Source organism: Ostrinia nubilalis, chromosome 22, assembly GCF_963855985.1.
Source record: "Ostrinia nubilalis chromosome 22, ilOstNubi1.1, whole genome shotgun sequence".
NCBI lineage: Eukaryota > Metazoa > Arthropoda > Insecta > Lepidoptera > Crambidae > Ostrinia > Ostrinia nubilalis.
In genome coordinates this window covers 8,688,086-8,714,481 of record NC_087109.1, presented here as the reverse complement: position 1 = coordinate 8,714,481, position 26,396 = coordinate 8,688,086, and the positions used below count along the sequence as shown (strand labels likewise).

Genomic DNA, 26,396 nt, shown 5'->3' with positions numbered 1-26,396 from the left:
TACGTCATTATCACCAGGTCGTTGCGCCTTCAAATTAGAAGCGCGATAAAGCTGAAGACGCCCATAGTCTCCACTGCAGGAGGACAACTCTCTACCCACTTGATGTTCGCATATTTCTTCCCAAGTTGCGTCTTACGACATCTACTAAAGTCCGGTCGCTGAGCTGATAGAATTTCGACCAATGACCCAAAACTACCCATCCTTCTCGTTCGCGCGTAATTATGCTGTCGCGACTGTGCGACGGGCGGCCGCAGTGAGTGTGCGAGCATGACAGCAATATAATTATTCGGTCGGGTAGCGTGGGGTCATTGGACGAAATTCGATCTGCTCGGCTCTGCTTTATTGTTATAAATAAATTCTTAATACAGTTTACAATTCGTAAATATAGATAAAATGTATATTTCATAAGTTTTTAACAAGCGAATTAGCTTAAAAACAGTTAAATGTTAATTTTTATAACAGCCTAGGATTAAAAATGTACACTAGAACTGTTTTAATGTAACATTATTTTACGAAATAAAGATATTTTGAAATTGAATTGAATTGATCTGCTCGGCGACCGGACTTTACGTGTGGGTATGGTCCAAATCCAGACGGACATAGTCTACTCCTGTTGCTGATGGTCTCACCAGTCATGAAGATCTCATTAGATCATCATCAGATCATTCAGTCTCCAATTAGGCCTCCACTCGCCACTCCCAAGGCTGTGTATGCAGCTGGAGGTGATCCAGCACCTCCAGCAGAGCTTGGAGGCGGCGCACCAGCAGCAGTTCAAGTCGCAGATGGACATCATGCAGCACCTGCACGCGGCCCAGCAGCAGGAGCAGCACTACAAGCAGCTTGAGGTGAGCTGGTGACGTATTGTTACGTCACTATCACCAGGTCGTTTGGGCCTTTGCAGGTGCACCTTAGTCTCCACTGCAGGAGCACAACTCTTTATAATTTACCAGTGGATCGGGCTTGCACTCTTCATTTGATGTTTCCATCATCATCAGCAAGAGCAGCATTACAAGCAGCTGGAGGTGAGCTGATTAAATAGCTAGAGTCTTAAGATTTTATGCAGTATGCAGACCCTTTCCTGGGTCCTTATAGGCATCACAAATATAGCTTGCGCTACCACCACTTCGGGACAATACATGGGCTGATGCTGAGACGAATTATGATATTATGACCAGGTTGTTTAGGGCACCTTCATATTAGAAGCAAGGGTAAGCGCTGTAGTGGCGCCTCTCCAGGGCCTTCTCACGCCTCAGTTTGAAGGGTCCTTTAGTCTCCACTGGCAGGAAAACAACTCTATAATTTACCAGAGGATTGTGCTTACACTCCCCATTTGATGTTCGCATGTTTGTCTCCTAGTTACCTCTTACGACATCTACGGTAAGTGCGAGAATAGTCCAATTCCAGATGGACATAGTCTACTCCTGTTGCTGATGGTTTCACCAGCCATAAAGATCTTATTCGACCATCATCTGTACTCTCCCAATGCTTGTCATACATACTAAAGCTGTCTGTCTGTCTCTGACTATTGAAAGGTTTTTTTTTGTTCTTGTAATTGTGTTTTTCTCTTAATTATCTTCTCATGTTATGTTTATAACCGCCAGATCACTTGTTCTGTCCTTAACCCTGCCACTGCGCATTTACGCGAAAGGGTTATCTTGGCTGTTCTATCGCGTACCCAGCTCCCACTTAATGCAACAGGCGCCCTGAGCCTTTGAAGATGAAGATTAAATCTCAGTTACCTTACCGTTTGCAGGAGCAACGCAAGCATCAACTGCAGCAGCAGCTACAGCAGCAGTTACGCGGCGGCGCACAGCACCAGCCGCGCCTGCTGCGGCCCATGCTGCCCTCCAACCCCGGCCTCAGGCACCTGCTGCAGCAGGTAACCAATAGCTAGCCAGGTACCAGGAAGAACAGGGACTTAGGAGCTCGGTGCAAAGATCTAAAAAGAAGGGTTAGAGGAACCAGCTCCCACGGACCGACTCAAATAGGAATGAATGGGTATTGGCGGGGGCCGTTGCAACTGAACCAGTCTGCTGCCCTCCGTTCCAGGCCTTTACCATCTTCTAAAACAGGTAACTCTAAACTGACAAAGACTCAAAGATCAGAACACAGGGACCGGGGTCTAGGAATGGAGCTAAGACCTAGGAGCGAAGACCAAGGACCCAGGAAGAACATAAGAACTAAGACCCAGGTCCAAAGATCTAGAGACTAGCACCCAGGTTTGAGACTAGTGCCCGTTTTCACCATCAATTCCTAATTTTTAAGTGACCTCTTTGAGAACAAAATTCCTGTCATGTGTTACCATAGGGGTCACTTAAAAATTAGGGATTTATGGTGAAAACGGGCAAAGGACTATTGATCCAGGTGTTAGGGACCAAAACCAAGGACCCAGGTTCGAGAGACCAACTCCTACGAACCAAGACTCAAGGAGAAATTAGTGAGTTTTTGCGGAGGCCGTTGGAACTTAACCAGTTTGCTGACCCTTGCTGACCTTCGTTCCAGGCCTTTGCCACCTTCTAAAGTCTGTTCGCCGAGAGTTGATAAATATGAAATGTCTTGCAATAGCGACTGTCGCTTAATTATCGCATTCTGTATGGCGGACGTCGTTTGTCACAACGCGCACTGAGTACCATGGTACGAGCCACGCAGCTGTCGTCAAGCGCCCCGGCCACAGCTGCGTGACCACTTTTAGTAGATTTCTACTTTTATGGTAGATTTGAGGCAAAGAGAACGATGATTTAGTAGTGCGAAATCGTTTAGTAGATTTTGATATATAATTCGTATTTTTAGAACATTCTTATAAATTGTAGTCCAAAATTAAATTGTAACCGAGCCGAGAATCCAGGCCAAAAAAAAAGGCCAGGCCAAATAATCTACCAACTTTTTCATTATATCGACAAAAATAATTAGCGGGCCGCAATTTATAATGAGTTTAGAACCTCTGATATTTTTTTTTATCAACTCTCGGCGAACAGACTTTAGCCAGGAACCACCCAAGTAGCATTTTACTCCATTTAAGAGTTCACATTTAGTTCCAATGTGTACTTAAAGCATTAGTACAGTTCACTCGTGATGTATAAGCTGTATTATTGCAATTAATTACACCTATACCTGTCTAAGGGACTTATAGGAGTGTAGACTAGTGTAGAGTTATACTTTTATACGATTGTTGGTGTTATAATACTCTAACAACTATCCTTTAGTCAGCCGTCTGACTAAGAGCATTATAGGAGGGTAGAGATACGGCAATCGCTGTTTAACGGCCTACTTGTACGATGTTATAGAGCTAGCATTTTAATAGAACACACGTGGTCATTTATAAAGCCAAAGGCTGTTATGTTTACTTGTTTTAGACTGTTATACAGCTAGTAGCTGTAGTAGGACTTGTTTGTGATAATTAAATAACCTTTTTTTACTATCTGTACAAAAGTGTTTCAATGGTTCGCATGTGCACTGTAGGCTGTTAAAAGGACTATATGTGTTGTCCATTAACATCAATAGCAGTTTATTTGTCCACAAGTACTACTCTTATTTGCTTTAAGCTGAACATGAATGTGAATGTGATATTCTATTACACTTTTCCCCAAGCCTGTTTTTAGTTGTTCATGGTGGTTCTGTACATGATGCAGAGGAAAATATTATGCCTGAACCTGAAAGTTCCCTTCAAAATATACAGATATCAGAGTGTGATGATTGCAGTTCTAGTGATAGTGAATACAATTTTGATTTGGACAATTATTTATTTAACCTTTCGCAAAAAAATAAGAACATGGGCTATTGAAAATCGTATTCCTCATTCCGCTTTGAATAAATTGTCAGGCATAATAAACGAATTTAAACCAGGAACACTACCGTCTGATGCTTTAGGTATTCATACTTGACTATTAGTAGCTGGGCTAGGCGATTTAACGGACATTAAAATTTTTATTGCGGATCTCTAAAATTTCAGTATTTGAAAGAATTAAAGATACACAATTGACCTGAACTAGGCACATCTTAAAGCTGTACATAAGTTCACATTAGAATAAATTTATAGACATTAGCGCTGTAGTGGTACAAATGTGGAACTTCATATAGATAACAGCATTCTAACAGAACACATGTGAACCTAATATACGCTCACCGCATTAAATCGGAGTTATAACAGTTCACATAGCCGTATTTCATTTCCACCATTTTGTTCTACATAACCTAAAATATTTACCAAATAAATCTCCAAAATTAATGCAGATTTATTACAAAATTTGCAGATAGAGCGATTGAGTTTTGGTTTCATGTTATAATTAATTACCGTAATATAATTATAATGCCAATACAATATCAAAAACTGAAAATTGTAGATTTCCTCTCAGCCAGATTTAAATATTTTAAAATGAATATCGCGTTTTTACAGAGGCGCGTAAATATTTTAGCTGTAAATATGTATACATTTCACGATAAAGTTGCATTCCCAATGGCATTAACATTATTAAGTATTTAAAACCCGTGTTATTATTTGCATAAATGATTATCCGCCCGAGTTGTTTCCCTCTTAGCACTCACGTACAAATACCAAACTAATATTAAAATGTGGAAATAATTTAGGACACACGTGAACTTTATGTAGCATTGGAGTACTTTTGTCGGACTTTATAACTTTGAAAGCTGTGCATTTAGCCACTTGTTACTCTTTATTACACTCACGTACGTTGTATGGTTCACAATGCGTCCCATATAGTGCCGTAAGTCAGCCTTAAGTCCGATGTTACTACTTAAACTGCTATTATAATGCTATTATACTGCTAATGTACAGCCATAGTGAACTTAAGGCTGTCTAATTTGTGCCCAAACTGGTTCTATAAAAGCATTATAGCAAGCTATACAGCTCGTATACAGCTGACATACACAGCTTGTGGAGTACATGTGAACGACTAGTCTACTCTTAAATGGAGTAAAATGTTACTTGGGCAGGGACCTAATAGGACGCAACAAGCTGGACACAACGACCAGGGTCCAGGTATGGGGCTAGACGTCGGCAACCTTTTACCGTACGAGTCTATTTCCACAGTTGAAGATTGATTTGTCCAATGCGCGCCATGATGCAATCCGACCCTGGCCTCAGGCACCAGGTAACACCCGCCATACAGGAGCAGGGAGCAGACCGGGTGACGGCACTCCTCGACCAGTGCCGGCCTGCTGCGGCCCATGCTGCCCTCCAACACCGGCCTCAGGCATTTGCTGCAGCAGGTAACCAATAGCTAGCCGGAAACCAAGACCTAGGGAGCTAGACTTAGATACAAAGGACCTGGACCAGGATCCAGAGACTAATGCCCGTTTTCACCATCAATCCCTAATTTTTAAGTGACCCCTATAGTAACAATTAACAGGAAAATTATGGTCATAGGGGGAAACTTAAAAATTAGGGATTGATGGTGAAAACGGGCATAGGACTCTGGTCTTAGTGTAAAGCCCCAGAATCCAGGGACAAGGACCCAGAAAATAGGAACCAGGACCTGGTATTTATGGAATAGGCCTCAGAACTAAGGCATCAGGCTCTACAAACCGGGACTCTAGGAGGAATCCGGGTGTCGACGCCTTTCAACCAATTTACCGGACTATTCCCACCTCTTATTACCAATGGTTCGCAACTTCTGTGTTGTGCAACAACAACAAAAGTTGCGTACTCTTACAGCTTAACTAGTCTGCTTTTCCAAGCCGCCCTCAATTCCCGGCCTTTGGCACCTTCTACAACAGGTAAAAACTAACCAGACAGAGACCCAAAGATCAGGACACAGATCCGAGGTTCAGGAATCGACGACGGTACCTTTTATCAGTGTACGAGACATGTCTACTGCTGGGACCCATGTTTAGCTAAGCTTTTTCAGGACATTACGTCCCAGATAATAGCTTACATTTCTACTATTTCTGGACAACATCGAGTCAGGTAAAATCCATGCACTTTTCTCAAACACATCCACTTCATTGTATCCTTTTTTTTCTCATAAATAGTCTTAAACTTCCATCAGTGCACAGCAATGTACTCTTCTTGCATCATAGTCAATAACTGCAAGTCACTCACATTTTCTCTATCTGGCTTTCTCTTTTTTTCACCAGCCAAGGTTATTTTATAGCTGCAATTTTATTAACAAACCTATTTATTTTGATTAACATATTATTGAAATTATTTTTAAAAAATCTTAATTTAATGTGTTGGTTTTTATTTATTGTGAAGTAAACTATGTTTAAACAGAATTTAAAAATTTGTACTTAACATTACAAGTAATTTTATTTTGTACAATCAGCAATATAACTAAAATTTAATTTAATTCTGTATAAACTAGTTTATGAGCATCGAAAAAACAAAAGATATACATATGTATCTAATTATAAAACGCGTAATTTGAATAAACGAAAAATAATTGACGAATGTAAATGACAAGTAACAAACTAACTACATTACGCAGTTTTCCAAGCGCCCAATGGTTCAAAATCAATGTCTTTTGTTACGTCGATGTTATACTCTTTATCTTTATGTTTTAACCTAATCTGTTTCTTAACATGCTTTGCCCACAGCTCCTTAACACGCTCACAGCTTAAATCACACCGAGCAAATTATTTATAACTCGGTTTCGACCCGCCAATCGAATTTAACGAAAAAAGTAACTATAGTCTGTCCGTGAGCACGTAGAATTTTGTCCAATGACCCCTAGCTACCCATCCTTATCGCTCGCGCGTAATTATGTTGCTATCGCGCTCGCACACTCACTGCGGGTGCCAGTCGCACAGTCGCGACAGCAATATAATTACGCGCGAGCAATAAGGATGGGTAGCTAGCTAGGGGTCATTGGACAAAATTCTACGTGCTCACGGATGATTGGCGTTTGTGAAACAGGGTAACAGACCGTGTTCCGATGAAGTATACGATGCATACATAGAGAAGTAGCATTTATAACTCGCTTTCTCACAGTCACAGCCCTGTGCTTTTCCTTACCTACCCATTAGGGCTAGATATAGCCTGCACCAACGCCAATGGACTTACGCATTTCTGAAAACACATATTGTCACATCAAAACTACCCCTTTTCTAAAAGAACATTTGTGTAATATAAATTACTAATAAATACTCTTGTTGAGCCCTCGAGCTGAGCTAAAATGTGCTTGTGCTACGAGTGGATTCACCACAATAGTCCAGTAGCGATGGGATTCGAACTACCAACCCTCGGCAAAGGCAGTATTTTTATTTAAAATAAAACTATTTAGTTTGTCACAGATCGTCATAAAGTATAGCCTATATGTTATTCCGGGTTATAAATAATAATACTGTAAAGTTTCGTCAAAATCCGTTCAGTAGTTTTTGCGTGAAAGAGTAACAAACATCCACACAAACTTTCGCGTTTATAATATTAGTAGGATTTTTTTTTAAATCACTGTCGCGGACTATCAATCCTTTATCTATGCTCCACCTGCCCTTCATGCGAACACGGTCTGAATAGGGCTATTCCGAAACGCTGTACGTAGTTTCGGCTCTCTTTGTCACTGTCGCTCATACTGGCATCTTGCTTTGCGTGAGGGAGAAGCCACACGGTGCGGTGCGGTCGCGGCGCGGCGCCGGAGCGATGTCGCTGCGGCGTTCTGCATATAATAACCAATGATATGCCAAACGGCGCGTTCCGGCGACGCACCGCAGGCACACCGCATTTCGATTGAGCGAGACAATGCCGTGCGGCGCTGCATACTATGTGTACAGTGATACGGCAAAATGACCGTGTGCCTTCTCACTGAGAGAGATGGTGACATCCGAAACTTAACGTTTTTCGGAGTAACCCTATACAGCTGCCTCGTCGTTCTAGCAACAACAACAACAGCAGCAGCAACGCGGCCCGCGCCCGCACATGTAGCTAACTGAGGCGCAGTAGTAGACAAGCGGCGCACGCGCAAGTAATGCTCACCTTTCTGTACTAACCACGCTTTGGTGTTACGTTTGATTTTGATTGCTTAAATGCTGAGAGACCATAAGTTAAGATATTTATTTATTAGCTTAAAACAAAGTTTTCTGCACATAACCTTTTAAAAAGCGCTTTTACACGTCCCAGTATTACTTTAATCTGGCACTACTTCGGGACAATAAATGGGCTAATTCACAGTGTTAAAAAAGCCGCGCAGAAGGGCTAAAGTGCGCGCCAACGATAAAATATTGTCGATTTTAGATGATAACACCAAAAAATCGATATAATACTACGATATTTTATTGTGGCACGCATTGTAGCTCTGCAGGTTGCCTTTTCTTTGCCATTATCTGAATTTAAACTTTAAAATGTTGAAAGTAAATTGAAATCAAACGTGACACCAATACACTTCATGAGTATCATGCAAGAACATCAAAAAGCCTATATTCTTAGTTGTTATACTTTTTTTGTTGTACCCTCGCTACCACTTACCCGTAGGTTCAATTTTTTTTACCTATGAAGACAATTTAGATGTTTCTTAAATGATGGTTTTTTTTCTTATAGAAAAGCAGTCCACACTACGAGCTTATGAAATTAAAAGTACAATAGCTAAGTCAGTTAAATCAAGCTCTAATTAAAAGCGTTGGTTGACTTTATCGCTAAAATGTGTTATCTAGCTCATGGTGTGATCTGTAGGTATAGTCTCATCTGTCTATCTCTGTCGCTCTTTGCTGTGTTTAGCTATGAGTGAAAGGGATGGACAGATGTTATACTGATGCTACTTTTTTAAACTAAAGGTGTTATGCTTATTTCCCTAACAGCACTCGTGTGAATGACCTTTATTTATTAATTTGTTTCCACTAAAAAGTTTTGTTTAAGTTCATTCATCCATCCATTACTGCACAATCTACCGCCAAATCACATTTAGAAATTAAGACACATAATTAATGTTTCAGAAAACAGCTGTCAAATAGCAAATTAAAAAAAAATCTTTCAAAATAAACTCATTCGTTATAAGGGAACTTTTAAATATGAAATATAAGATATATGTAGGTAAAGTCTGGTCGCGGAGCACGTAGAATTTTGTCCAATGACCCCAAGCTACCTATCTTTAGCCCTCGCGCGTAATTATATTGCTGTCGCGACTGTGCGACGGGCGGCAGCAGTGAGTGTGCGAGTGCAACAGCAATATAATTACGCGCGAGCGATAAGGATGGGTAGCTTGGGGTTATTGGACAAAATTCTACGTGCTCAGGGACCGGACTACAGTTGACATTATGTTCGATCAAGTTCGCACATAGTGTATCTGCGCCATAAAATGTCAATTGATAGAGACGATGTCAACTACCAACAACTTTAAAAGAAAAGACAAAAATTTTATTCCATGTATTCTAACCCGTATTTCTGTTAGCAACCCCAACAATACCGTCCGGGCGGCGCGGCCACGCGTCCCACAACCCAAACCCAGCAATTCGACGATGTGCCCAGCTACAACGACTTCCTCTAACAGTTACAACCGGACTTCTTCTCCTCGCTGTGTGACTTGCCTAGCGACGAGCGGTTCATGGACTAAAGTGACGTTTGACGCCACTGAAGTGTATTATAAGGCAATGTGAATAAGTAGGTAGGGATGGCGAATCAAGATGAATGTTGCACCTTATGCTGCTTGTGCAGTCCGCGTCAAATGGTTCACAACGCCCAAAGTGGCCAAAAAGTTAAAAACACAACCTTATTTTAATAGACTATTTGACACCATTCCCCTTTTAATTCGAAATCACAACTTTTTTAAAAAGACACTTCATTCTGGTCTTAAAAACTTTATTAATTTTAAATTATCTGTAAATTAAGATTTTTGGTCGGATTGTAATTGAAAAAAGTAGTTTAATCGAGTTGACAAAATAGGAGTCTCGTTTTGACAGTTTTAAAAGTACATCAATGAGGGTTTTCGCGAATGAAAGATCCGCTAGATGGCGGGACGTGGATGTCGGGTCTGACTGCTGCGTGTTTGGTGGATTTTGACATATCTGTCAATGTCATGTCAAAAATAACCAATCATGCAGCATTTGGACCTCGCGTCTACGTATTGCCGTCTGGCGGATTTTACATTCGCGAAAACCCTCATTGAAAAAGTAGTTTGAGTTGACAAAATAGGAGTCTCGTTTTGACAGTTTTAAAAAGTACGTCAATTGATTGATGATGGTGTCAACACGTCTATTGTAAAAAAAGACATGTTGTGTCACAAACTATTTGACGCTGCCTGTAATGGGTGCAATTTCGAAAGAATAATGTGTATATTGTGACATATACCAAATTAAGTAAATAATACTGTAATAATGATTTATAAAGCTTATAAAAAAGTGATAATGATGGGACTATAGCTTGCCTGCGAAATAGGGTTAAATAAAATTAGAAATTGGTACTTTTCCAATTCTTATTCCAAAACAGTCAAATAATACAGATATAGATTTCAATTTTGTATGTTATTTCGGGAAACGATGCCCGTTTTTCTATGAAAAGTAGATGTAGTAATACTAAACACTAGAGAAATCTCAATATATTTTTAGATGAATAGCCCAAAAAAGTTCCTTTGGTACTTTTCCTCGATAGTTATTACTTTATTTTAATGTACAGTAGTTAATTTGTACCGCTAGGTGGCGCCACTAAAATATTAATTAAAATTTTGTTTTGTACCCTGGCTATAGATTTTATGGAGATAAGAGACATTTTATATCGTTGCTTATAAAAATATAATCGATATATATTTAATTTTTAGTACTGACTGATTTTATCTATAAAAATTCTTTATTAATTTTTCTAAATCTTATCTAATGGTGATTTATCTTTTCAATTCTCTTTACTTATTTCTGAATCGTGTTATTTGTGAAATGTTGGTTAATTTAAATATTTTCCAGACAAACTACCATAATGATGAAACTATAAAATGAAGAACTGTTTAAATATTTCAATACAGTCACAAAAGCGACAATTGTTTTAAAGTAAATGTTTTATGTTGAATTAAATGTTTTTTCTAACTTTGTAAAGTGTACAAAGATCATAGTCTGATGTAATTTGTAGATATTAATAGGTACAGTTCATGTAAAAAATACACTCAAATTGTATTTTGAAATGAGTGGATTATAAAATGATAATTTTTGTACGAGTCTGATAATAATAGTAAATATTTCTATAAATAATAGAATTGTTGTAAAATAAATGATAAAATGTAAGAGATTTTTTAAATGCTGATATGTAAAGTGTTTTAATTAGTTAAGATTAATTGAATAAAATGTTATGATACATTTGACTAAAAAATATTTTTTATTTTTTACATTGGGATAAACAAATAAAATTCACGCATACTTAGAAAATATTATATTTATACTTAAATAAGTATCCATTCGCAATTAAGTATATTTATACAGTACAAACTTACTAACAGTCAAAAATGGGGCAGGCGAACTAACACACAACTGGCACGTTAAAGATGTACAGTAAAGCGCAAAAACGTATGAATTCAATTAATATGACCACATATCACCATAAGTTCATTATAAGAAAGAAGATAATTTCTAGTAGAGATTGGAATATTTATTTGATTTCATACTTTTTTGCGCGTGACTGTACATCGGTTCTTATTTAGTAGGGTTACCGTCAAGCAGGCTTGTTGTTACTTTATGATATAAATTAATATATTCAAACTTATTTTAGCATTATTGTTAAAGTTTAATGACATTGACACACTTACTAATTTTACTAAACGCTATTAATTTAGTATTTTGCCCAAATTCAGTGCTTCTTTAGAAGTGCAACTAACAAGATTGTCCAGAGTGTATTAAGTCCTCATTCTACACATGACACATCCAAAAGTAAATAAGCACAATATTTTATATTAGTGCTTACATATAGTAGCGCCAGCACTACTGCTAACTTATGTTAAATACATACGCTAATATTACCTCACACTAGGAAGTGTAGACTTAGAGAAAGGCAATCGAAAATCATCAATACCTCTAACATAATGATGAACAAACTTGAATTTTAATACAAATATACAAGATACAAATTCCTACGTCATCATTATGTCAGAAGACATTGATACACAGGGCCTGATTAAACCCAAGGCAAAGTACATCTGAGACTCCATTACCTTTAAATCTTTCAATTTATGACACATTTTCATACTTTTCCGAGTGGCTACATCTGCCTTATCGATAACCGGGGCCCTTTTGATGATCGATTAAAAGTCGTCTATGCTCTCACTGGAAGCAAAAGTGGCAAACCAGTGAAATAATTCCCAAACTGGTCAATGTAAATTTTATACCGCTAGTCTGAACGTATATTAGACTTTTCTCTCAAATATCTAAGCACTAAACATAGAAATTGTAAAATTATTTCTAGTGTCGGATTAATAGTTAAACATGTATAAACATACACATACATACTTCGAACCACGTCCTTGTTGATTATAAATATAATTTAGTTACACAAACTACGAAAAAAATTTGACACAAAATGCATATTTTTATTTTTTATACAAATAATGTCTTTAAACTATCACAAAATTCATAATTGTTTGATATGTCGAATAAAATTAAAAGCAAATCCTAAAAATATAAAATAATAATGTAAATTCGATATTAAAATTATTACAGGAGTGTTTTGCACCTAGATCATCTAATTTAACTAATTTGAGTTTATCTAAAAGCCATGATTAAGTAGCACATTTTTCGTAAAATTCAATAAATACTAACATAAATAAGCAATGCTCTATTTTTAAATAAATAAATACATTTTAGATACTAATAATAACTTATAATAGTTTGTGAGAGAACTTAATATGATCGTGCAAAACACTCGAGTGTCTCATGATTTGCCAATAAAACTTGATTTTAGTAAAATCACGCTGCTTCACTCAAACTAAAGCCCGGTCTGTGAGCACGTAGAATTTTGTCCAATGACCCCAAGCTAACCATCCTTATCGCTCGCGCGTAATTATATTGCTGTCGCGCTCGCACACTCACTGCGGGCGCCCGTCGCACAGTCGCTTGGGTAGGGGTAGTTTGGGGTCATTGGACAAAATTCTACGTGCTCGCAGACCAGACTATACATAATATAATTTATGTATTAAATTACGTTTTCTTAAATAACCCTTTACCTGGTGTTTCCAACATCAACAAGATATTTCTCTATTCTAGTTCAAGGTTTAAAAAGTATTTAATACCTTTAATAACGATCTGTACATAGTTTTGTACTGATACGTTTTTATATTTTGGATCGCTTTTGAACTTTTGTTTCTATAAATGCAACTAAATCTCGTAAATACGTTAAATATTTGATTTTTAACGTTTATGGTATATTTTTAAAATGGAATACATAAACTGCAAACATATAGTAAAATGTTATGTCATCCATCATCGTTGTCAACACCCGATTGTCAAACTTTTATATTATTATTCTACAAAATCGGTCCTGTTATTCAGATTTTATAACTTATTTTTAATGGTGTTTTTTATTAAAATAAATACAAACATTATGAGCACTTGTAATACGTTAACATTGCGACGTTTCAGTTTTGTTGCGTACCTAATTAATAGAATAAGCTGAGTATATTTCAAATGCTTAATTTTAGAAGTATCTTTGTACTAACTCAAGACCAAAAAGTAACTTTATTAGGTAACGTATACTCTAGAGCATTTTTTCCCAAACTTATTTGAGACGCATCCCCTTTCGACCATACAAAAATTCCGCGCCCCCCCCTCCTCCAGTCAAGATCATTTATTGGTCGTATCGAGCAGTCTGGAATGCATTTTCACAGCGGTCGCAGGTTTTTCGCCCCCCACTTTGGGAACCAATGCTCTAGAGCCAAGAACGAAAATCAATGATTCTATATTAAATTGAGTAATTCCGAATTTGATAGCGATTAAACAAAATGGCGGACGGGCGAGCCCGAAACAGAAATGGGTTTGAACCCAAGATGTGTAAAAACAGAGTATTTGCGCGGGGAAATACTGAATTTTTACATGGCCGTTGATACTTTTAAAAAGTTTTTTACAGTTACGTCAAAAAAGTGGCGGGAGTTATGAAACTTTGGCTTCGTCACTGTCACATTTGTCACTGGAGGTGGCGCCGTTTTGGCATTTTCCGTTGGGGAGGTCGCGGGGCTTCGCCCTCCGCTTGGGCATCTCGTAGACGCGCTCTGTGAGGGCAAGCAGGATGTTGCCGGGCACTCGCTGGTGCTCGTCGATCAGTTTTTCAATAGCTTCTGCCACCTGGTGGTGAAAACATGTTTTATTCAAAGGTTGCAATAATACTTGTTAGGTCCAAAATAGTAGGTATAGCCTGACCAGGAACATAAAAACCCTCGCCATGTTGCGGAAAACTAATGGTACTAATTTCTTTTAATGGCAACAGTAACTGAAAACTTCATTGACATGTCACCTTGCATGTCAGTCTATTGCTGTCAAAGTGTAAACAAACTTTATTTTAAATGTGCGCAATTGGTTTTATGAATTAAATTGCTAAAATATTTTTATAGTCGTGAAAGAAAAGTGGTTCACAATGTGTTAAAGTATTTGTCGAAGAGAAATACCAAGGGTTCGGACAATATTTTCATTGAATAATGTTTCCGACAAAGGTTGTCAAATTGACTGTCATGTTTATCGTATAGTACAGTCCACTATGAAAATTAGCTGTGGTTTGTTTCAACTACCTATTTTAAAAATTTTGTCACTTTCTAAGTGTTGAATTTTATGGGATTGGGAAAGAAGTACCGAGTTTGAAGCGTTCATGAGCAGACATTGCAGTTGAATATTCAAGTTCTGAATTTGATTATTGATGAATAATAAAATAAATCTACTAGCTCGATTGATGGTTTCATTTAATTTATTTAAATCAGGTTACCTATAATAATATTTTTTCGTTAATTTATGAAAATATCAAATTAGCCCGTAATCCTGAATCCTGATACATAAATAAAGTTAGCCTATTAATTTAACACAGGTACGACTGTACTCAGTGTTGCACTATCAAATGCAATTGAGGCGCCTCTATGCCAGGGTTTTTATGTTCCTGGTCAGGCTATAAATAAAATTTTCTAAAAAGAAAGCTATACATCAGACTGAGGATTGTAGAACGATAACACGTCAAGCTAAATACTGTGGGTTTAATGTAAAATAATGTAATGTCTAAAATGTATAGTCTGATGTGTTGTGTGTGCCTTGGACTTTTTAAAACACTGACGTTGGCACTTGAATAACATTAAACAAACCAAAAGTGTCCAGATGTGTATGTCAGTATTGCCAGTGTCCGGTAGTATAGTCAAGTGTCCGGAAGTATCCAACAGTATAGCCAAAGTGTCCTTCATTATTATTTTTTTTTTTTTTCATTTATTTGGGAAGACAAACAGCTTCACAATATGTATAACTATAAATAATATTACTTACTTACTAGGATTACAATTGTGAAACCAACCACGTCATCCACATATTATACATATAAACGAGTAAATTACGATGAGAGTGGAAGGTAATATTATTTTATACATCAGATTATGAAGATAGCAAAGGCTACAATATTAAAAAAATAAAAATTTTGAAGATAAAGCTACAATATTAGAAATTTAAAAAAATTTACAAATGATACTAGTCAATTGAGTACAATTGCTCAAAAACTAGCTTCCTAAAGGCGTTCTTATTGTTTGCTAATATGTCTATATTACTAAAATGTTCGTTATAGATATCGGCCAGGCGAGCAATAGGCGAGCGTTTACCAGCATTAGTTCGAGCAGTTGGAACATTGAATAGTTTGTGTGGTCGGCAGGTCCTAACGCGCGGCCTGACCGGTACTCCATAGCTAATCATATTTACTATGTCGTTACAGTCGTACTTATTATGACAGAAATCATGCAATAACATTACTTGCAGCTGTACTCTCCTGGATTTAAGATGAGACATCTTATATTTCTGCAATAATGTTGAATATGACAGTCGGCTTCTATGGCACTTAAAGTGCATGCAGTTCAGGAATTTCTTCTGCACTTTTTCTAATCTATCCATGTAGATGTTATAAAAGGGATCCCATATGACAGTGGCATATTCTATATTATATTATTACCAAAGTGTCCAGAAGTGTCCGTCATTATTGTAAAAGTATCCGGAAGTATCCGTCAGTATGGCTACTTAGCTACCTTCTGCTGCAGCTGGGCGGGCGTTAGGCGGGGGTCGTGCGGGATGGGCGGGCCGTGGTGTGTGACGAGCTTGACGGGGAAGTGTCTGGCACTATAACTTAAGTGTTGGAGTGTTGCTGCCTAAAGGAATGTTACTACATGCTTCTCGTCAAGTGTCCAGCAATATTGCCAAAGTGTCCGAAAGCGTCCGGCAGTGTAGACAGTGTCCGGAAGTGTCCGTCAATATGCTAAGTTTCCAGAAGTGTCTGCAGTATTGTCAGTGTCCGGCAGTACTGTTAAAGTGTCCGGAAGTTTAGCTACCTTCTGCTGCAGCTGGGCGGGCGTTAGGCGGGGGTCGTGCGGGATGGGCGGGCCGAGGTGCGTCACCAGCTTAACGGGGAAGGAGTGCTGCTGCCTAAGGGAATGTTACTACATGCTTCTCGTCAAGTGTCCAGCAATATTGCCAAAGTGTCCGAAAGCGTCCGGCAGTACAGACAGTGTCCGGACTCCAGAGTGTTCTTCAGTGTTGCCAAGTGCCTAGAAGTGTCCGCAGTATTGTCAGTGTCCGGCAGTACTGTCAAAGTGTCCGGAAATATAGCTACCTTCTGCTGCAGCTGGGCGGGCGTTAGGCGGGGATCATGCGGTATGGGCGCGCCGAGATGTGTGACCAGCTTGACGGGGAAGTGTCTGGCACTATAACTTAAGTGTCCGACAGTATCGGAAGTGTCCGTAATTATTGGCAAAGTGTCCAGCAGTATCGCCAAAGTGTCCGGCAGTATTGCCAAAGTGTCCGGCAGTATTGCCAAAGTATCCAGAAGTGTCCGTCATTATTGTAAAAGTATCCGGAAGTGTCCGGCAGTATGGTTACTTAGCTACCTTCTGCTGCAGCTGGGCGGGCGTTAGGCGGGGATCATGCGGTATGGGCGGGCCGAGATGTGTGACCAGCTTGACGGGGAAGTGTCTGGCACTATAACTAAAGTGTCCGACAGTATCGCCAGTGATCGGAAGTGTCCGTAATTATTGGCAAAGTGTCCAGCAGTATCGCCAAAGTGTCCGGCAGTATGGTTACTTAGCTACCTTCTGCTGCAGCTGGGCGGGCGTTAGGCGGGGATCATGCGGTATGGGCGGGCCGAGATGTGTGACCAGCTTGACGGGGAAGTGTCTGGCACTATAACTAAAGTGTCCGACAGTATCGCCAGTGATCGGAAGTGTCCGTAATTATTGGCAAAGTGTCCAGCAGTATCGCCAAAGTGTCCGTCATTATTGTAAAAGTATCCGGAAGTGTCCAGCAGCATGGTTACTTAGTTACCTTCTGCTGCAGCTGAGCGGGCGTTAGGCGGGGATCGTGCGGTATGGGCGGGCCGAGGTGCGTCACCAGCTTGACGGGGAAGGAGTGTTGCAGCTTAAAGGAATGTTACTACATGCTATTTGTCAAGCGTCCGGCAGTATTGCCGAAGTGTCCCAAAATGTCCATCATTATTGCTAGTGTCCGGAAGTGTCCGTCAATATTGCTAAGTTTCCAGAAGTGTCCGCAGTATTATCAGTGTCCGGCAGTACTGTTAAAGTGTCCGGCAGTATAGCTACCTTCTGCTGCAGCTGGGCGGGCGTTAGGCGGGGATCGTGCGGGATGGGCGGGCCGAGGTGCGTCACCATCTTGACGGGGAAGGAGTGTTGCTGCCTAAGGGAATGTTACGACATGCTTCTCGTCAAGTGTCCAGCAATATTGCCAAAGTGTCCGAAAGCGTCCGGCAGTGTAGACAGTGTCCGGAAGTGTCCGTCAATATGCTAGGTTTCTAGAAGTGTCCGCAGTATTGTCAGTGTCCGGCAGTACTGTCCAAGTGTCCGGAAATATAGCTACCTTCTGCTGCAGCTGGGCGGGCGTTAGGCGGGGGTCGTGCGGTATGGGCGGGCCGAGATGTGTCACCAGCTTAACCGGGAATCCCCCATAAACCGGCGCTAGCGGCACCCGCGTGGCGGCGTATACTCGTAAACACACGCCGCGTAACCAACCGACTGTGCGGAAGGCTTCGCGGACGTTCTGAGTGAACATCGGGACGATTGGCTGTGGGATGTTAAGAAGACAAATTAGTATCCATGGTATAGATCGTTTCATCCACGAAGACGCGCCCCGTCAATTTTTGGTCGAACGAAGCGCGGGGTGCGGGGACTTTGATCCGAGCAATCCGAGCGTCATTATTGTAGTGTGCGTGTGCACTCATGGATAATTTAGCGTGTACCGATAACACTCATACATTAGCGGAAAAATGGTGTCTTCGTGGATGAAACGATCTAATAGTATGTTCTCGGACCAGTTAAAAGAATGAGGGCTATCGTTTTTATACTTATTAGTTGGCACCACTGGCGACTATCATGACCCTACTCTTCAGTAGCGCCGTCTTGGTGAGTGCAAATGCTAGTCCTCCTACCGCATCAGCGCTCACCAGCTGACGCTATAGATCGTTTCATCCACGAAGACGCGTCCCACCACTTTTTGGTCGGGGGAAGTGCGGAGAGTTTGAGCCGACCAATCCGAGCGTCATTGTTGGCATTGGCAGCGTTGCAATGAGGGCTATCGTTTTAGCGCTCACCAGTTGGCGCCACTGTAGAGTAAGGTCCTGTCACTTGCTAGTAGCGAAGACAGTGGCGCCGACTGGTGAGCGCTAAAGTGGTAGGAGGACTATCGCATTTGCACTCATCAAGATGACGCCACTGTAGAGTAAGGTCCTGTCAATCGCCAGGGGTGCCAACTGTTAAGTATAAAAATGATAGCCCTCATTGAATAGTTGTCCGTGAGTGCGCGCGCAAACTACAATGATGACGCTCGGATTGGTCGGATCAGGCTCCCCGCACCGCTAAAACGATTGGATTTCAAAGTTACTAACATCAGATTTTAAGTTTTCATGGCTAGATGAGATTTAAAGAAGTTTGGTGTCCTGTAATTTTTGGTTATTAATCAATTGACACTGGCATTCTGTGCAAACCACACGAAACTATAATGTAAATAAGAATAAAATAATCACTCACCACTTTAGCCTCCTGTGCGACTTTAGCGAATCCTATCCTGGACTTCCAGTGCAACCTATAATAGTGGTCTCCGAACTGCGCCTCGTAGACGCCGCCCGGGGATATAGCTAGGGGGCTCCCGGAGCGAAGCACGCTCGCACACGTCTGCACTGTTCCCGGGATCACGCACAAACCTTCCAGGAGTGATTTCCAGCCTGGAAATGGAAACAAAACATTATATTGTTTTAAACTTTCATGGTCACAACATAATTGTTATTACTGACGGGACGCTACCATGTACCATGCATAAACAAAACATTGTTAAAAAGTAAGCACACATCCCTCCTGACCTAGGGAACATGCGACACAACACCCCAGAATCGTCTAGTACCCACTCCAGAAAACCTTACAACTGAAAAATAACCCTAGATACGTCAATGCTAGGGAAGACATCGGGTCAGGACTTGAAAAATCCTGGAGCCACGAGGAAAACGCGAAAACTGCACCATCTAAGACCTCAAACGATTTTAGGCCCAATTGTCGCTCTGAATGACTTGTCCAGTTAACTCGCAGTCAACCCCCGAATGAAGAGTATGGCTATTTATTATCATAATCATTATTTCAGCCATAGGACGTCCACTGCCGAACATACGCCTCCCCCAATGATTTCCATAATGACCGGTTGGTAGCAGCCGTACTGTACCATCTGCCGTCAGTTCTGCTACGTGCCACTTCAACCTAATCCGTCAGGCTATGTCAGCAACTTTAGTTCGTTTACCGTATGTCCATTATCCCTGGTTAAAAAATAGGTGGATCGACGATCTGGTGAAGGTCGCGGGAGGTGCCTGGATGCGAGCGGCACAGGACCGGTGTTTGTGGAAATCCTTGGGGGCGGCCTTTGTCCAGCAGTGGACGTCTTTCGACTGAAACGAACGAACGAAAAAATGGGTTCTCACCAGGTATCTTGAAGCAAAACCGGTCCGCCACCGTGTGCACAAGTCGCCGCTTGAACAGCATCATGTGCGCGATGAAGTAATACATGTCGATGGGCAGCGCGCCGTGGTAGTATATCACAAGGAACGGCCCGTCTGGGATGTTCTCTAGGCCTCGGACGTCGTAACCTGAAAAATAAGAGTCATCATCAACATTTAAGCCCATGGAAGTAGTAGACGCAAGAAACCCTACAATCTTTTGACAGTAATCTTCTTGAGGTCTTCCATCATCGAGCACACGAGCATATCGAGCAGATGCCCTCGTCCAAAAGTAAATTAATAGGTATTCTGTTCTACTATTCTACGCTAACTTTGCCGTGAGACGTGTTTCTCTTTTGCGAAAGATTCGGCCTGCTCACTGCCCAAAGTTAAGAGACACTCCTGGATTTGGAGATCTGTGTTCAATTCTCAGATGGGATCATGGGATACACATTGTGTAAAATTAATACGAGTATTTTGTTTCTGTTTTTGGACATTGCAGGTATTTTTCACCAGAACCAGAATATCCAAAGAAGATAATATAGATTCGATTGAGCCATGTCTGACGCGTTTATTAAATCTGGCGCTAGGGTATACCAGAAAAAGTAAGACACTCACCATGCCACAGCCAGCCGTGTGCGTCCCATAGCGCGCACACTGCCAATCTCGCCGCGTGCCTCCAGTCATTTTGAACGCCGGCCACCACTCGTAACCTGAAATCATCAATAGCATTTCGTTTTACTAATCCCACCTCTCGTTTCCTTCAATGCAACTAATGTACAGTTTGGTCTTCAAAAAAAACTCAACCAGTGAAGGTCAAGTAATTAATACCAAGACAATTGACAAACTTGGAACCCATAAAGAACGCAGTAACATCAAAATTAACACAAAAATGCTGCTTTCAGTAATTTAAACTACTAATGAGTCCGGCTCGAAGGACCTGGACTTATCAGTTAGATACCAACAACAGCTTAAGGCCCGATTCGACCAAACTTTTATCCGAGGTATAACCGGCACATTGATAGTTTCAGTATGGGAAATATGTCAAAACTGACGATTTATTCTGAGATTAATATTTACTCTTGTTTGGTGGAATCCACCCTTAATCTAATACATTTTCAGGAAACTGTGACCCAGTTCCTAAACGATTTATCACATTAACCATATGGTTACCATACCTGTATAGCCTGTAGAGGTGGAATATGATGCTGCTGATGTATATGAGGATGATGATGACGGCCGGTAGAAGGAAGGTGACGATGACTGGCGTCAGAAACCAGGTGAGCCACAGGCTGTATTCTGCGTCTACGTACTCCACTGAAACAAGGATAGGGAAATATTAGAAGTGGATGACAAAAGTGGGAGAACGTGCTTACTTTAGGAGGCTTGCATACAGCAGTAGACTAAAAACTATTTTGTTTTTGTTTTATAAGGGTCACTTTAGAAGTTCAGGAGGCAGTTCTCTAAGAATATTAAGTGTCGGATTTACACATTCCACTTTTTATAATGACGCTTTACTCTAAAGACTCCTGTCCTGAACATTGGAGATTGCTGATGTTTTTTGTATATGATATGTTTTGTTTTTCAAATTCAAATTCATTTATTTTGCAAGTACGTAGACTTTTAAAGGTCTGAAACGAAAATCTACCAAAACAATGCCATGGTGTTTTTGTTTTTTTGTAGGTAGGTTGGATATGTAAGACTTAAATAGAGCTCTATTGTATTATTTAAATGGTAACAGAATCGATTACTTATTATTACGTGTTGCATTTTTAATAGCATTTTATTTTAATTAAGGAAAAAAACTGAGTTGTAATAGTGCTGTAGTTTAATTTTCTTGAAGATATTGCGACTTTTTTTTTATTGTAATGTTATCTGTTTTACGCTCGATTCCTCTGTACAATGTTTGATAAGAGACTGCATTTCATTTGTTAGTAAATGCCTTAGATTAATGGCAAGAGGGAAAATAACTTTTTAATTACCTATTGTACTTAATTAATCAGATGATTCTCTGTGTAATCTTGACATTATTAAAAACTAAACAAAAACATTTAGGTACAATAATGCGTTAATAAGAGATTTAGTTATCATCATCAGCATCATCTCAGCCATAGGACGTCCACTGCTGAACATAGGCCCTCCCCCAATGCTTTCCATGTTGCCTGGTTGGTAGCGGCCTGCGTCCAGCGCCTTCCTGCTACCTTTAAGAGAGTTTGTATTGAGTTTTAATAAATAAAATTGGATCGCTGGATGAAATAAACAGTACAGTAGCTGTTCCGGCGAATTTCGAAGTCGAACAGTCTATCTCCATCGTCGTCGAACAACGTCGCATGTCTATATTCGTCAAAATCTGTTATTGGGCATTAAACTACTCTAAAGTAACTCCTTTAATAAAATTATGTTTATTTTTCAAAATTCATAAACATATCGAAGCTACAGAATCAAATACCGACGGATGTGATAATTCTAACGCAGTACAGAGACGTGTTCTTTCTATCATCCCTATTGTCGATCCGTCTTTGTTCGACGACGACGCTATACGCTATGTTCCTCAAAAGTAATGTAGTTAGGTCCATAGAAATATTCTAATCGTGAAAGAATTTTTCAAATTGGTCCAGTAGTTCCGAAGCCCATTAAATACAATCAAAATTAAATGTTTTCTCTTTATAATAGCGTAGAAGCACGTAGATGTGCAGTTTTATTAGGTACATAATTTAAACATTTTCAGTACCTAATCGATTTATTCGGATGCAGCAAGACCGACATTGATTTATTATATTTATCAATCATATTGTGAACATATAAATAATTTTTCACCGTTATCGATATAAAAATGACATCCGTTTGGTTGTGCATACACATCCGGGTGATACTTATTGTGATGTCTGTAGTCGGTCTGCACCTTTAGACATAAGTAATAACATCGTATTTAGGAATTTCATGAATATTCATACTTTGTCTAGTGGTTAGTAAGATGGCCACCTGATTCGAAATAATAAAAGATATAATTTAGATGTGCACTCATTTCCAGATCAAAGGGCGTAAATAAGTTTGTGTATAATAGCAAGCGTCACCACCATCTAAGTAAGCATATATTTATCAAAATCAAAAATATTTATTCAGTTTAGACAACAAGTGGCACATGTATCGGAATAAATCCGGCATTTTGCTTTTACGTTCAGCCAGAAGTTAAGATTTTACGTTTTCTTAAAATAACAGACACTCTGGAAATAAAAGAATGCTTTTTTTTTGTACGTTTGCATATTCCTATTATTAATGAAAAGTTCTTATTGTGTTTTATTTGCGGTGCTTCGTATATTAACCACCAGGAGAAAATTAAATCCGTTTTCTCTCTTGAAAAATGTTTATTTATGTAATTGCGTCTAAATACTCTTACTTGGGTTCATTTTTGAGAGGAGGTTAAATAAATAAAATAATCATATTTTATTAAAGTAGGTAAGATAACCAACAAGATGTTGTCCGTTATCATACTTTTTTCTTATCTTAGTTTGTAGAAAATATATTTGTTCAACTGAAAAAACAGTGCATTTTTCAAATGAGCAAACAATAAAAACATGTAACTTATACAGGGTGTTAGGTAAATGGGTAGGTATATGAGCCGACACTAGCCCATGTTAACATGGTCATATAAATGGTATGGTGAAGTCAGAAAATTGATATCTTTTATTTTAATTATTTTATAAAATTTATTTTGTATGAAAATTTAAAAAAATAAATGATGATATCAAAATTCTGACTTCACCATACCATTTATATGGCCATGTTAACATGGGCTAGTGTCGGCTCATATACCCATTTACCTAACACCCTGTATATAGATCTGAACGTTAATTTCTAGGCTATTGCCCGTCTGTAGCCTACGCCAGTTACAATAATGTTATCTATCTTGTTGCCTCCTACGCTTCCATCACGTCTGCCGCGGATGTCCTTTCGTTCAATAAACTAATTATAGGTGAGAGTGATAAAAAAATAATGTATGTAATTTTTCCGTCAAAACTAGGGTCACCAAGAGTTTGAAAAATTCAGGACAAACCAAAATTTTTGAGAAGATTCTTCATGTTACCGTAGTGCCATACCTACATGATATTTATATGCATTTCAATAATATGTTTATCCGTGAATGTTCTGTTATACTTAATCTGATTGCAAATGATCTGATTTATTTAAGGGCTAGGAATTTTGGAATAGTGTGAATTTTTGTGGATCTAGAAAGAGAAATCGTGATTTTGGGGAGAGATCTGGGGAACAGCACACCATTTCCTAGAACGAGGCCTAAAAAGCCCTAGTGCTAATTTTGTTCCTAGCCCTAGTGTCATCTTAGTATTTCGTTGTAAATTTCCACGACCACCACTTATAAGGCAGTTAAGATGTTTTTCATATGACTAACCTTAATTTATCGGACGGAACACATATCCACATCCAAGTATGCATCATGCGAAAGGTCTCGTTCGTTCCTGACTCACTTAGTTTTCCAGACAATTTGTAGGCCATTTGCTCCTAGATGAGTAATAATTTCTTGATCGAACTTTTATCAGGAATTTGCTATAATGTCTGTCTGTGTAAGAAATAAGAAACTTCCCACACATCCGGGTTTTATCTCCTATTGTTAGACTAAGTATCTGCTGCAGTGACACTGACCCTGGGTTCAATTCCCAGCTCGATCACGCGGGAGGCATATGTTTATCACCAGCTAAACCGTGGCGAATTAATTATATTCGTTTCTTTTTGTTGTTTAGGAGGTTTATATGCTAAAAATCACGCGTATCATCCACAAATATCGTGAATATTTGCTAATACCTAAGCTACAGAATAGATAATGGATGTGTGAACGAAAAGGGTTCATTACTACACAAATAATAGGTAAGTACTAAGTATATTATTTTGATGTCATTTTCATAGCAAAAGTTTTTGCTCTTGTGGAGGTTCACCCCCTGTATTTAAATTTTCTTCATCATTGCGTTTGCCTAGCATTATTAGATAGACAAGTTGAATATTTTTCAAAGATAATTTGCCATGCCGTATAAGACACGTATGCTAAACATACTATGTTTATGCATGCCTTATTGATGGCATCGAATGACTTCAAATTATAGTCTAAAAAATAATTTGCGATGCACAAAAAAGTTGCCCATTGATCGGATGTCATTTACCCCAAATAATAGACGTGAATATGCCTATGGCAAGACAAATATGGACGAAAGCATATCAAGCTACACATTTTGGTACTTTATTCAGTTGTAATAGGGTAGATTTTGCAATAAAAATGTATGTTTAGTCTGATTTTTCATCGTGTAACCGTACGCAGATACAAGAATCAATTTTATTACCATTGTTTTGACGTCTATGTATTATGTAATTTTACAAATTGCTCTATACTTATGCTACATTACGGCATTTGATTGTAATGGTATAGCTGAACTCTAAAAGATTGCGAGGCAAATCTTTCTATTTTCCATCTATCGCGAATAGAGCATGTTTAAGAGATAGAGATAAGCAAATTGGGGTACAGCAGACAACTCATGTAAAGCTCGGCTGTATAGATTTTGTATTTTTATTGCGCATTCTATGATATTGAGCTATCTCCCGTAACTACTCAACTCAGCCTTTGGTGGTCGGGCATCATTGGAGTCCAAAATTTAGTACTTAATATACATAGTTGCAGTGCAGGATTTTCAGGTGGGAAGGACATAGTAAAATGTTGACTAGGTTTGAATTCAAATATTGGGATTGGCGTTTAGAAACTATATAAAATTATAGTCATCTTACTCTTCGGTCCTGTGTCATAATAATTTTTAGAATGTAGGCTAATATTAGAAATAACAGAGCTACTTTTCTAATGAAATCAACAGTATTAGGTCAGTAATGTCATATCCGAGGAACTGCTTTTATCCTTGATAAACAGAGATTACGTGTCATTTTTTTTTTTTTTTTTTTATTATCCACAACGAGGAAGCTCTTAGCCTGTACCTCACCTGATGATAAGTGACGATCAGGCCGAAGGTGGAAGCGAGCTTCACCCGGAATCCTCAACCACGGAGGAACTGGCTATCTTACCTCTAACTGCCGGAACACAATAATGCTGTTAACATTGTTGTTATGGCGACAGACTTAGGTAAGATGGTGGTAGCTAGCCAGGCGGACTTAGAACAAGCCCTACCACCAACCAAACCGAACAGAAAAATCTGCCCCCACTGGGAATCGAACCCGGGACCTCTGCGTCTGAAGCAGGTGGTCTTACCACTAGACCACAGAGGCGGTTTAATAATGTTATATAATAATGTTTCATAATACAGTGATAGCTTTTGACACGGCA

General features: G+C 39.3%; 2 protein-coding genes across 3 annotated transcripts in view; one reads left to right on the top strand and one right to left on the bottom strand.

Annotated features, from left to right (window-relative positions):
• Nucleotides 1-630: 630 nt before the first annotated feature.
• Nucleotides 631-11,223, top strand: LOC135082974 (AT-rich binding protein-like). 2 transcript variants are annotated; one of them, XM_063977739.1, is made up of 4 exons: nt 631-845; nt 1,754-1,879; nt 7,829-7,916; nt 9,336-9,426. In XM_063977739.1, the coding sequence occupies exons 1-3, from the start codon at nt 711-713 to the stop codon at nt 7,874-7,876; spliced, it is 309 nt and encodes a 102-aa protein (XP_063833809.1). In that variant the 5' UTR covers nt 631-710; the 3' UTR covers nt 7,877-7,916; nt 9,336-9,426. The 2 variants fall into 2 exon arrangements, with proteins under 2 accessions (XP_063833809.1, XP_063833807.1); XM_063977737.1 differs by lacking the exon at nt 7,829-7,916 and having other exon boundaries at nt 9,336-11,223.
• Nucleotides 11,224-11,281: 58 nt separating this feature from the next.
• LOC135082836 (DGAT1/2-independent enzyme synthesizing storage lipids) overlaps nt 11,282-26,396 on the bottom strand; it is a 30,361-nt gene continuing 15,246 nt past the window's right edge. The window contains exons 2-7 of the mRNA XM_063977599.1: nt 21,241-21,379; nt 20,681-20,775; nt 20,048-20,212; nt 19,113-19,306; nt 17,947-18,150; nt 11,282-14,193 (exon numbers count right to left, since the gene is read on the bottom strand). Coding sequence (XP_063833669.1) covers nt 14,002-14,193; nt 17,947-18,150; nt 19,113-19,306; nt 20,048-20,212; nt 20,681-20,775; nt 21,241-21,379 — 989 coding nt within the window. The 3' untranslated portion in view covers nt 11,282-14,001. The remainder of the gene's footprint in view (nt 14,194-17,946; nt 18,151-19,112; nt 19,307-20,047; nt 20,213-20,680; nt 20,776-21,240; nt 21,380-26,396) is intronic.

Excerpts from the sequence above, each read along its gene's own strand:
- LOC135082974 (XM_063977737.1), top strand. The coding sequence starts at position 711 with ATGCAGCTGGAGGTGATCCAGCACCTCCAGCAGAGCTTGGAGGCGGCG. Across the intron at positions 846-1,753 it reads AGCACTACAAGCAGCTTGAG|GAGCAACGCAAGCATCAACT; the intron begins GTGAGCTGGTGA and ends TACCGTTTGCAG. Across the intron at positions 1,880-9,335 it reads TCAGGCACCTGCTGCAGCAG|CAACCCCAACAATACCGTCC; the intron begins GTAACCAATAGC and ends TATTTCTGTTAG.